The sequence below is a fragment of the Sarcophilus harrisii genome, chromosome 5 (genome assembly GCF_902635505.1).
Source record: "Sarcophilus harrisii chromosome 5, mSarHar1.11, whole genome shotgun sequence".
NCBI lineage: Eukaryota > Metazoa > Chordata > Mammalia > Dasyuromorphia > Dasyuridae > Sarcophilus > Sarcophilus harrisii.
In genome coordinates, this window is record NC_045430.1 from 244,062,165 (window position 1) to 244,075,165 (window position 13,001).

General features: G+C 36.1%; 1 protein-coding gene across 3 annotated transcripts in view; it reads left to right on the forward strand.

The window, feature by feature from the left end:
* AKAP9 (A-kinase anchoring protein 9) overlaps positions 1–13,001 on the forward strand; it is a 170,764-nt gene that overhangs the window by 122,628 nt on the left and 35,135 nt on the right. For all 3 annotated transcript variants that reach the window (XM_031939997.1, XM_031939998.1, XM_031939999.1), the window contains 4 exons: positions 5,028–5,204; positions 8,582–8,683; positions 11,436–11,588; positions 12,122–12,301. In XM_031939997.1, the coding sequence (XP_031795857.1) occupies positions 5,028–5,204; positions 8,582–8,683; positions 11,436–11,588; positions 12,122–12,301 (612 nt within the window). The remainder of the gene's footprint in view (positions 1–5,027; positions 5,205–8,581; positions 8,684–11,435; positions 11,589–12,121; positions 12,302–13,001) is intronic.

Genomic DNA, 13,001 nt, shown 5'->3' on the forward strand with positions numbered 1-13,001 from the left:
CCAAACTGTACAACTCCCTCTTCATCCTAAAACTTCATGTACTTTCTTGCCTTTGTTCTTTGAATGTTACCTTTTCTCTTTCCCCATTTTCTTCTCTAGCTATGAAGATCCTGCCAATCCTTTTAAGGTCTAGTCATGCTCTTAAAATGCTCTTAAATTTTCCACTTTGAAGTTCCCTCTCTGTCCTTTCGCACCTACTCTGTCCTCTCCTGTAGTTCTTAAACATTTTGCTGCTTTGTCTTTGAAATGCATATGTATATAACTTATCATCAATCAGATGATAAGACTTTTCAAGAGGAAGATTGTCTCTTGTATATTGTTCATTCCCCACAGTGCCATGTTTATAATAGATACTCAGTCAATAATTCCTCTCAAGTGATTATTCACTTTCAGAGGCAGAACTCCCAAGTTAAAGTCATGTTGCCCTTCTTCCTTAGATCACTTTATTTCACTTTCATTTCTGCTCTATAAGTAACTTTCAATGCTCAATAAAAATAGATAGCACTCAAAATTAAATTAGCATATAATTCTTTAATTGGTGACTCTTTACATTACTTTTATTATCATGCACAGAAATATAAAAACTAAGGACTGAAAAGGAGCTCAGTTCCTGTGGCTAATCAGAAATCCTTTCTACAGTGTCCCTGAGGAAGGATGATTCCCTCTTTACTTGGAGACCTACTGTAATGAGGGGTGGCCCTTCTATTTTTAGACAGCTACAGTTGTTAAGAAGTTTTTCTTAAATCAGTGTGAAATCTCCCCTCTGAACATCCATCATTGTTCTCTGTTCTGCTCCCTGAGATCTAAACTTGGAGCAGAATAAATCTCTCACATGAGAGCCTTTTAAATACTGGAAGAGAACTATCATCCCATCCTTTGTAGTCCTGGCTAAACACCTTTGCCTGCTTCAAGGGATTCATCTATGATTTAGTATCTAATCTCTTTACCATTCTGCTTGCCTTCTCCTGAATTCCCTCAAGTGAATCATCCAATACTAAATGTAATCCTCCAAGAATTGGTCTTTCTTCTTTCTGGGTATGAACCCTCTCCTCATAGAGCCTAAGATTATGTGAGTTTGGGGAACTGTTGTGTCTTAATTGTTAATATCTGCTGAACTTTTGATCCACTAAAACCTTCAAATATTTTTGACACAAATTTTAATTAACCTATATTTGTGACATTGATTTTTTGGATTGTGACATATTACATATATCTCTATAAAATATTGTCAGCTCAGCCTGACAGGATCTTTCATGATCCCGACTCTCATCCGTTGGGTTAGCTAATTGTAGATTTGTGTCACATGCAGATATTGTAAAGATGCTATCACACTGATAATTATATATCCTTGTGACACTCCACAAAAGATTTTTTTCCAAGTTCATATTGATCTATTAATGGATCTGGTCATTAAACTAGTTTTAAATCTATTTATCTATAAAATTGTCCAGTCTTCATCTTTTTTTTTTTTTGTTTTTTGTTTTTTTTTTGTTGTTGTTGTTGTTGTTTTGTTGAGCAATTGGGATTAAGTGACTCTTGCCCAGGGTCACAGCTAGGAAGTGTCCTCCCGACTTCAGGGCTGGTGCTCTATCTACTACACCAACTAGCTGCCCCACTTCTTCTTTTTTAAAAGAAAGCATAAGAGAAATCCAAGAATATCTATCTCATTCCTTTGATCAATCAACAGGTAGTAACCCTATCAGAGAAAATAAGAAGTCTGGTTTTGATCAAAATATGCTGGCTCTTAACAATCTCCATTTCCTGTTTGAATGTTCATGAGACACATATATAATGATTTCCAGATCACATGACCAACAAGAAGTCATAGACATTTTTCTCCAAACTAGACTAGACATTTTTCTCCAAACTCTCCAAAATAGAAATTATATGCCAAAGACACATTCTTCTCCAAGTCTAGGATACTAAAAACCTAAATGAAACCTCCAAAATCCCAACCTCAACCCAAAACTTGATGAATGACCGAGAAAGCCAATATTCATCTGTTGTAATCTTTACTAAAGTGTTAAGACATTTCTTTACAAAGTGTTAAAGACATTGGAGTTAATTTAATCTTAGAGTTATTTTGGGCCAGAACTTGAAACAAGATACTAAGTGGAACTGATTGAACAATGCTTGTGTTCACACTTTTAGAGAGCTCATAAGTATCTAAGTACTCAGTGGAATTCAGGGCTGGCTTAGTCTGAATTCACACCTCCCTTGAAGTTCTTAGGACCAGAGAGCACTCTGGGAGATAATCCATAATCCCTGCCTCGAGAAGGAGGAGTTAACCTTTGGGAGATGATATATATGGAGGAAGCTCTTGGAGCTAGGAAGAATTTCTCCGGAACATCAACAGGGCTCTGAGACAGAACACTCTGGAAGAAAAGACTACTCACCACAGACTGGAGATTGAGAAGCCATGAGTCGGAGCTGGCTGGAGGCTGAAGAAAGCAGAGGCAGAAGCCAAGGACAAAGCTGCAAGATCTCTTGGAGCCAGACAGAGAGATAGGCCTCAGCTAACGGGGCTAAATTTGGAAGGAGAAATAAACGTTTGCACTTTTATCGGCTGGCTGCGATTTTGGAGTAATTATTTCAACTGAGACTAAGGCTGCCCTCCCAGGAAAACCCACCACATTCATCAAACCTTAAACCACACTCATTTGGCAGCCCCTTGTACACCTCTCACCATGCTCTCAACAGTAAGCTTTATATGCTGACCCATAGGCTTGCCACAGAATTCACCTCCATGCCTCAGTCCTATCCATCCCCTTCTCTTGGAGAACGAAACTCTTAAATACCAGAAATTTGCTCAAGTGGTGATGGCAGCATGGCCATGCTCTTCACCTTTGGCAGAGAGAAAGGGGCAGGACTCCAGGGAGATGGGAGCCAATGTGGCATTTCACTGAGTCTTAGGGCAAGAGCCCAATATTCAGCTGGGACCAGTTCTGTCTGTCCAAACGTAACATGGGTCAAAGATGTAGACTGAGAAACTGCAAATTGCCCAGTATGGGAGGAGGCTGAGAAGCTTTCAGATCCAGACCCTAAGGAAACTATCATCAGAGAGAATGAAAGTCAAAAAGAGAGAGAGGAAAATAAGGGGGGAAAAACTGAAAGATCTAAGGAATAAGAAAACTTAAAAAGACCTTGAGCATAAGCAGATAAACCAACAACATAGATATTAAGAACAAAAGGAAATAGAACCTCCAGAGCTAGGAAAAGAGTTTTAATGTTTTTGAACAAATGCTGCAAAATAAGGAAAAGGATTCAGAATCTGAGGAAGCACAAGATCCTAAAGACTTTGAGGAACATGGAACTACAACAATGCTGCTCCTAGTTGTTCTAAAACAGAAATAAGAATTGTGAAAGTAGAATATAAATTCATAAATGAAACCTTAAATGAGCTACAAGAATATATAGACAGCAATACAATAGTGAAAGGAGAAGCCCTTTTATTAATTTTGGGTAAGTTTGACAGAAAGATAAAAGGAAAAAAGATGGAACTGAACTAATTTCTGGAGAAACTAGATCTAAAAATACAGTATTAACCGTGAATTGGGGCACAGAGATTTTGCAAATATATTTAAAATGATAGATGTAATAAATTCACCCTTTACATACCGAAATCCAATAAAAGTAGTAATCAGTGCAGGAAATACAAGCAAACAACACAGACTCTAATGGAGACCTAACAATAAAACCAAAAATAATGAACAGGTCAAAGAATAAATCATAGAAACAACCAATAATTATGGGAGGGACAGTATGACAATGCAACAACATACCAGAATTTCTGAGATTCAGCTAAAGCAGTCCTTAGAAAAAATTCATATCCCTACAATCATACATTAACAAAATATAAAAAGATAGGATTGATGAACTGAATATTTTTTAGAATTAGAAAGCCATCCAAAAAAGCAAACCTAAAAAAAAGCACAATTAAAAAGATGTTAAAAATTAGAGGATAAATAGATATTGGAAACCCAAAAGAAACATAGAAATTATAATTAAAACTAAAAGCTAGTTCCTTGGAAAAAAACAAAGAAAATTGTCATACTTTTAGCCAATCTGATTAAAAAGAAGAGAGAAGAAAATCAGATCAATAAAATAGGAAATCAACATAGTGAAATCACAATAAAACCAGAAAAAAAATAAAAAGAATAATCAGAACCTATTATGCACAATTTTATGCTAACAAAAAAAATATGAATTCAGTAAAATATAGGAATACCTTTAAAAATATAAAACACCCAAGCTTTGAGCAGACCAAATAAAATCTTAAATAATCCAAACTCAGAAAAAGAAATAAAACCACTGTAAAGAAACTACCATAGGAGAAGGGAAGTGCCTTGTCTTGAAATGATGTACAGGATTTTGATTTAACAATTAGTATCAGAGTCCACATTATTCTCAAAAGTTGAGAATATCATCTTTTTATGCAACAAATACTGTCCTATTTTGTAGTGACAAAAATACCCTAAACCTGGGAAGGATAAAATACAGCCCAATGGGTGAGATCTATACAGAATGAATGGGAGATGATCAGCAGAGAGAAGGCATTAGCATTAAGAGGAATCAGGAAAGGTGGGACTTTAGCTGAGACTTGCAACCAGTAGAAAACTAATTCTATTTGATTACAATGTACTTATACCATCGAACCCTCTAATCTAGATTTTTTTCAGACACGGTTTCTCTCAAATATAAAAATATTTAAATTAGATACATAATAAAAAGTAAATCTTAAATTTCATCCAAAAATTCATCAGAGATTAAAATCTGTAATATAAGCAAGATAATCTGATGTTTCTCTTTTTCTTTTGCTGATTAGATTTTATCTTAGTTATTCAGGAAGTAACATTTGTTAATAGCCAGGAACATAGTTGCTTATCCTACTATCCAAAATTAACAAAATAATATGGGATCATATTTTACTAAGCACTTTTGTAATAGGAATAGATTCTTTTCTACTACTATTATTATTATACTAAAAATTAAAAACTCTAAATTTATCTTGTACATTACTTTGCTAGGTTGAACAATTAACAAATCATCTCAAAGAAAAAACAGACAAATGCAGTGAACTCCTGCTATCTAAAGAACAGCTTCAGAGAGATGTGCAAGAACGGAATGAAGAAATTGAGAAACTGGAATCCCGAATAAGGGACCTGGAACAAGCATTACTTATTAGTGCGGACAGTTTACAAAAGGTAAACTTTATGAAATTTTATTTGACAGATATTGAACAAACTTTCAATTATCCAATTTCTATTTTAAATTGTTTAGTAGGTATGTATTCCTAGAAGTTTGTTTTTGTGACCTAAAAAAACAAACACAAAAATGACTCAAAGTTGGTATCCTTTGAATGAGCAATGTCTGAATAAGTTGTGGTAAATGAAGCAGTGTTTTATGGCAAATAAAAAATATGGGCAAATTTGGAGACATGAGAATATGCAATTAAAGTAAAGAAAGGAGAACAATATAAGCAATGAAGACAAGAATTTAAATGAAAACAGTACTAAAATACATGCAACTCAGACTAGGTACAATAACTAAGTCTTGTTCCCAGATGATAAAACACATTAGGCAGGTGGGCTGATTAGGCATATGTAATGCTTCATGAGTTATCAAAAGGAGTGATTTTCTTGGTTGACTTTACTTTTCTGTTTTCCTTTGTTAAAGGATCAAATTCTATTACATTTTTATTGGTTGGATAGTAGATTAGGAACAAAAGACATAAAACTGGAAAAAATAGAATAAATAAGAAATTGATTATAAGAATAAAAGTAAGATACATTGTACAATGACAATTCCATTTTTCACTTTTTTATATATCCTTCAAAAACTCAGAAATGAACAAAATAAAGACATTGACTCTGTCATTGTTGGCAGTTTACACAGAACAAAACAGACATCACAGCAAGGAAAACAAATGAGTAGATGACCTGCTTAGCTAGAACTCTACTTTTCAGGAGAGAGATGGCCGTTAGTGGTGTCACTGATGTAGAATGCAAGCCCGCTTTCAGAACGTCACAGAAGATGATCATTAGTGCAGAATAAGGTACCATATTCAAACAGAGCCAGTGTCTTAATCTGTGGACATTTGTTAAGAGCTTACTCTGTGCTGGGCACTGTATGACTATAAAGAAAAACAAAAATACTATCCCTGCCCTTAAGGAGCTCACATTCTAATGAGGGAGACAATTTATAAACAACTATGTACATACCAAGTATAGACATGGCAAATGGTGGTTTAATCTCAGAGGAAGGAGGATCAAGGGAGTTTCTTATAGAAGGTGAGATTTAAACTGAGTCTTGGAGGAAGCTACGAGGTTGGAAATAAGGGAGAGAGAGTATTCTAGATAGGGGTGAGAGGTGGGTGATGGAGAGTGGGCAGGTAGTCACTAGATTGTAAAGTTAGAGTCCAGTCTAAGAAATTTGGAAAGGTGGGAAAAGCTTTAAAAGCTGATCTTAGAATTGGAAGGTGAGGGGAGGGTAACATACTCAGACCATACTTTAGGGAAATCACTTTGATAGCTGAGAGGAGGATGGACTGGAATGAGGAAGACCAGTCCTGGAGAAGTCAAGGCATGAGGTGATGAGGGCCTGCTGGGGACGGCCGTGTCAGAAGGCAGCAGGTGGAGTGGGAAGTGAGAAATCTGACTTGCATACAGATTGGATATTTGGAATTAGAGTAAATAAGAGCCCAAGGGTGATACTTCAACTGAAACTGGGAGGTTGGAGGGGCTCTTGGCAATAAAAGGGAAGTAGAAAAGGTGGGAGGGTAGAGGAGGAAAGAGTAATTTTGTTTTAGGTTTGTGCTATCCACCATATATCTGCTTCAAGATGTCCAGTACACAGCATGTAACCAAGATCAGAGGACAGAAGGAGGAAAGGAAACCTGTTTTTATTAAGCACATATTTATTAGGTGCCCGGCACTGTCCTAAGAGAAAATAGTCAGGGCTGGATAAATAGACCTCTAAGAATCCTCAGCATAAAAAAATGATCTTTGAACCTAGAGGGGGTAATGATATCCCCAGAGGAGATTGTATAGAGGGAGAAGATAAGAAGTCCAAGCACAGATTCTTGGAAACCATTCAAGATTGGTGGGTGTAACCTGGGCAAAAATCCAGCAAAGGAGATGGAGAAGGAGTAGGTAGAAGAGGAGGCAGTTTCACAAATGCCTAGAGAGGAGATAATGTACTGGAGAAGCAGCCAATCAGATAGTGCAGAGGAGTCCAGAAAAATGAGGATTGAAAAAAAGCCATTCGGTGTATCAGTTAAGAGTTGATTGGAGGGGCGGCCCTGACATCACGAGGTCCTGAGTTCAGATTTGGCCCTAGATACTTCCTAGCTGTGTGACCTTGGGCAAGTCAGTTTACCGAGAGAGAGAGAGAGAGAGAGAGAGAGGTGGTCATTGTGGAGATGGCAGTTAGGAAACCTCAGTCAGAAGAGATCGCTTGATTTTCCATAATCTGACTCATCCCACTTCCCACTCTCTCACCCTCTTCTCCAGCCCTTCCCTTCCATGTCCCACTCCTGCCCTGTCTGTCTCTTCTCCTGGGCTCGGTAGAATTTCCAGTCCATCTTGAGCTAATTCCTCCCCCTTGGGCCTCTTTCTCTCATTTTCATCCCACATTGAGAAGCAATTGCCCTCGACCGCATCCCCAGCTTTCCTCATCAGCACTGGCTGTGCTTTCCCTCACATACACACCCTTCAACATGGGTATCCTGGATAGAGTCAGCACCCCTTGCTTTCCTCCACCCTTGACTTTTATCTCCTTCATTCAACCTTTCCTCCTTTGAAGGTTACTGGATCAGAATCCAAAACACGGGGACTAGCAACACCAGGTATTTCCCTTTCTCAGGGATTGAAGCACCTGATCCACTGCCTTCCTCCTCCCCCCATTCCTGCTCTAATATTGGGACTTTAATATTCATGTTGATGATTTTCAGTATTTATGTGTGTACTTGATGTCTTCCCCTATCAGAGAATGAGTTCATTGTGTGTTAAGGATAAGGATGGAAGGGAGGGAGTATCCACAGTGACTGGTACACAGTAAATACTTACTGAGTATTTGTTGCCTGATTGATTTGAGTGAAGTGGGTAGTGGTAGAAATGTGGGAAAGGAAGTAAAGGTCATCAGTAAAACACTTAAAATGCAGAGAAAAGACCAGAAAGAAGTTCAGAAAGAGATGCAAAAAAGCAGGGCAGTTTTATTGCCATCATTTTAAATTTAATATATTTAAAAATTAAAACTCTGTATACAGAAGTTCTCAACTGGATATATAATCCTCTACTCTGTTCTTTGTATGTTTAAGTGCTTATATTTATTATTAAAATAAAATTGTTTCTTTTAAAAAGAATTATGCAGATGAAATTTTGACAGATTGAAGTGAATTGAAGAAATTGAGAGAGAATCAATATGCACAAAATCATAATTCTGCTAAAATAGCAACACTATATTAGAAAATCTGTATTACTAATTTATCTCTACTATGATATATAAATAATTTTTTGTTATACATATATACCCCTTAATCTAAAATTGAGGAAACACTTTTTATATCTCATTCTTTTTGCAGGTAGAGAACCGAAAACAGTTTGGAGCTGTGGAAGTCAAAGAATTGCCCTTCGAAGTACAATTACAGGCAGAACGAGAAGCTTTAGATAGAAAGGAAAAAGAGGTAAAAAAACCCTGAATTTTAAAAACTGAGATTTGAATTATTTTGTGTTATCCTAAAAGCAGCACTTGAGTGTAAGTTTCTTCTCTAAAATATTATACGCATGTTAGATTAAAAAGCTTTTAATTTGCCTTCCTAATGATACATCACTGTGCAACAGTAGATTTTGCTTAGAAATTGTCATATTTTTAAACAATTTTCCTAAACTTTCCTAAACTATTTCATGACTGAGCTTTCACAATATATTTTTTGTAAAGAAAGTACAATTTTTAAAATAATTTTTTCAGTATCTATTTGGTATATTTTTTTTAAAAGAGAAAGACCACTTGGGATTAAATAAACATGACTTTTTTTAATGCAAAATTGATAACTTATGTAAAATCAATCAAAAGATGCTAAGAATATATATATATATATATATATTTTAATAGCCTTTTATTTACAGGTTATATGCATGGGTAACTTTACAGAATTAATAATTGCCAAACCTCTTTTTCCAGTTTTTCACCTCTTACCCCCCATCCCCTCCCCTAGATGGCAGGATGACCAGTAGATGTTAAATACATTAAAATATAAATTAGATATACAATAAGTATACATGACCAAAATGTTATTTTGCTGTACAAAAAGAATCAGATTTTGAAATATTGTACAATTAGCTTGTGAAGGAAATCAAAAATGCAGGTGGGCATAAATATAGGGATTGGGAATTCAATGTAATGGTTTTTAGTCATCTCCCAGAGTTCTTTCTCTGGGCGTAGCTGGTTCAGTTCATTACTGCTCCACTGGAAATGATTTGGTTGATCTCGTTGCTGAGGATGGCCAGGTCCATCAGAACTGGTCATCATATAGTATTGTTGTTGAAGTATATAATGATCTCCTGGTCCTGCTCATTTCACTCAGCATCAGTTTGTGTAAGTCTCTCCAGGCCTTTATGAAATCATCCTGTTGGTCATTTCTTACAGAACAATAATATTCCATAATATTCATATACCACAGTTTATTCAGCCATTCTCCAACTGATGGACATCCATTCAGTTTCCAGTTTCTAGCCACTACAAAAAGGGCTGCCACAAACATTCGTGCACATACAGGTCCCTTTCCCTTCTTTATAATCTCTTTGGGATATAAGCCCAGGAGTAGCACTGCTGGATCAAAGGGTATGCACAGTTTGATAACTTTTTGAGCATAGTTCCAAACTACTCTCCAAAATGGTTGGATTTGTTCACAACTCCACCAACAATGATGCTAAGAAAATATTATCAGAACACTAAAACTTATTAGGACAGTCTGAGCCTGACTTAGGTGTTTTGTTGTTGTTGTTGTTATTGTTTTTGCACTGGGTTTTTTTTTACGTTGTATTAGAAAAAGAGGCAGATCAAAGAAATAGACTACTCCTCAGAGTGGCTGAGATAATAAGAGATGGCAAAATTTTCAACTTGTTTTCTTCTGTTTTCTCTGCCAAGAAAAATGATTGTTTTTAGGAATTGGCAGAACAGACCTGGTTAATGAGGAGCTGAAATCCAGAATTAGGAAAGTAATACTGAGAGAACACTCTCCTGTTCCCCTGGGAGCTCCTGTTGAGGCTGTTGAGAAGGAGTGAAAGTTAGATGGGGGAAGACATAGAGGAGAGGGTGGGACATCCTCTTTCGAGTGCTTGCACTCTCTAGTACTGTGCCTCCATTCATTTAAACAAATGCCAAGATGCACAAATTCCAAGGTACACAGAGCTCTGCTGCCCTAGGACAGAGGGAATTCCTAGTGTGGCAGAAAGACACCTGGATTGGGGCTGGGTGACATGGGGTGCCATCCCAGTGCTTCCACTCACCTCTGTGACTTTGGGCGTCATTTCACCTGGATGATCCTGTTTGCTCATTTGTAAAATGAGAAGTTGAACCAGATGATCTCTGAAGGCCCTTCCAGCCCTAGAATTTCTGACCTTTTAACCTCATTTGATAATTTCTGAATTTGTAAGTAGAAGTTACAATAATAACAAAGCAATAAAAATATATGCTTCTTTCCTGTTAAGAGATGTGTTAAGAGATTAAAATCTGAATTATGGTTCTTTTTCCTTTGTAATCTTACTAGTAGTTTTCTAAAATATGTTATATTTTTCTGCAGAACTTAAAATGTGTTTCAGCTTATGAGAATTTAAAAATATATGATTACATTCTTTTCCTTTAGCACAGAAAGAGCTATATTTCAATTCTAAATTGAGTCAAGCAAATATTTATTGAGTTCCTATCATTTGCAAAGCAAATTGCTAGAAATCACAGGTGCTATAGCAACAAATAAGACAGAATTGCTGTATCTAGCAAGGCACCTTAGTCAGTGTAGAAGTGCTTAATATTTTTGAATTTGTTTGTTTAATTTCAGTAAAATCTCCAAAGAGGAAAATAGCCTGGGTTTGGCTCCTGGCTCTATCAATTACTAGATGTTTAGTCTTTTCTCACCAACTTCATTTTCTCAACTGTAAAACAGATTACACAAGGTGGTTTCTAACCTCTCCAGTTTTAACTTTCAGTTAACCTTACCTGCGACTTTTAACGCTCAAGAAATGTATATAGCCTTTTAGGTAAAATGAGACAGTTATACTAACGGATATGATATACTCTAAAAAGTTTTCAATCTCATAAAAGAAAATGCCAGTGGAGGGTTAGTGGTATTAAGAAAGACTTCATAGGGAAGGTAGCATTTAAGCTTGTGACAAGAAGGATTTGTTTCATTCTTGGTATTTGTATTTTGAATAATGTAGATCACAAATTTAGAAGAACAGCTAGAGCAGTTTAGAGAAGAGCTGGAAAATAAAAATGAAGAAGTTCAGCAACTGCACATGCAATTAGAAATACAGAAGAAGGAGTCTACCACGCGCCTTGAAGAACTCGAGCAAGAGAATAGATTGTTCAAGGTAATTTTTGGAGGCAAATGATGTTTTCTTCTTGTTTTGTCTTGTTCATCTGAACTATAGCCCCAAAACACAAATACATTCTATTACAGTTAAAATGTTTTCTTTATTATACATGAAAATTATGTAAGTGCAAAGTGGTTAAGAAGGTATTTACCAGATTTGTTTTTTGTTTTTTTAAACCAAGTAATTGGAGGAATGTGGAGTGGCAGCATGGTACCTTGGAAAGAGTGCTAGATTTGGAGTTAGGTTCAGATGGCAACCATGACACTAACCAGCTGTGGGACCAAGGGGCCAAGAAGCCTACGTTTCCTCTTCTGTAAAATGGCTATAATACCAATCTCCCAGAATTATTGTTAGTAAAACACCTGGTAAAATTTAAAACATCATAGAAATGTAACCCCTTGTTATCATTGTGTTTTCCATATTCTTTGTTGTGCATTTTGACATTCTAATGTGCATAATCTTTAGTTGGAAGACTATTCAAAAAATGTCATTATAATCACAGCAGTTGTGTTTTATTGTTTGTCAACCAGGATGAAATGGAAAAACTAGGTTTTGCTGTACAAGAATTTGAAGATTTCTCCACGAAGGACCATCATCAGTTATTTGGGAAATTTACCCAGATGATACAGGAAAAAGAATTAGAAATTGGTAGACTAAATGACCAAATTACACAACTTCAGCAGCATCTTGAAATTACAACAGATAACAAGGTATGGTTATCTTATATTGGCCAATACCTGTACCTAAAATAAGTTTTTGAGCTAGAATTATAAAAAAAGCAGAAATGTTGAGCTTTGGTACACAATGATATCAAGTAGATTTCAAATATTTCTTATTTTTTTAGGCTCCTAGAATTCCTATTTATTCAGACTTTATGATTTTTATATATTAAGTAGTATTCTTTTATTTATCTATGGATCTCCCACCCACACACCCCTTGGTCATCGTAGCATTCTGACATTTTTTTAGTGTATAGTTATCTCAAATTTCTTCATGGAATTCTAACTAATCTAGGTAGATGGAAGGACACACACACACACACACACACACACACACACACACACACATACACACACCCTTATCCACATACATCGGTGTATGTCTATATGCGTGCAGACTTTATACCTAATGAAAATGCCTATCAGAGAGTTATTGATGACAGCATGCCATGGTGGATTTGGACCTGGGGAGACCTATGTTGGAGTCTGACCTCACACATTTAAGAGCTTTATGACCCTGGGCAAGCAACTTAATCTCACTGAGTCTTAGTTTTCTTATCTGTAAAATGAAGATAAATCATAGTGCTACCTTTTAGCATTGTGTAAATGTCACTATTATTATGTTCATGAATAATAAATACATAGATCATAAACTCCAGAGAGTAACTAGAGCCGTTTGGGGAAAAGTTGT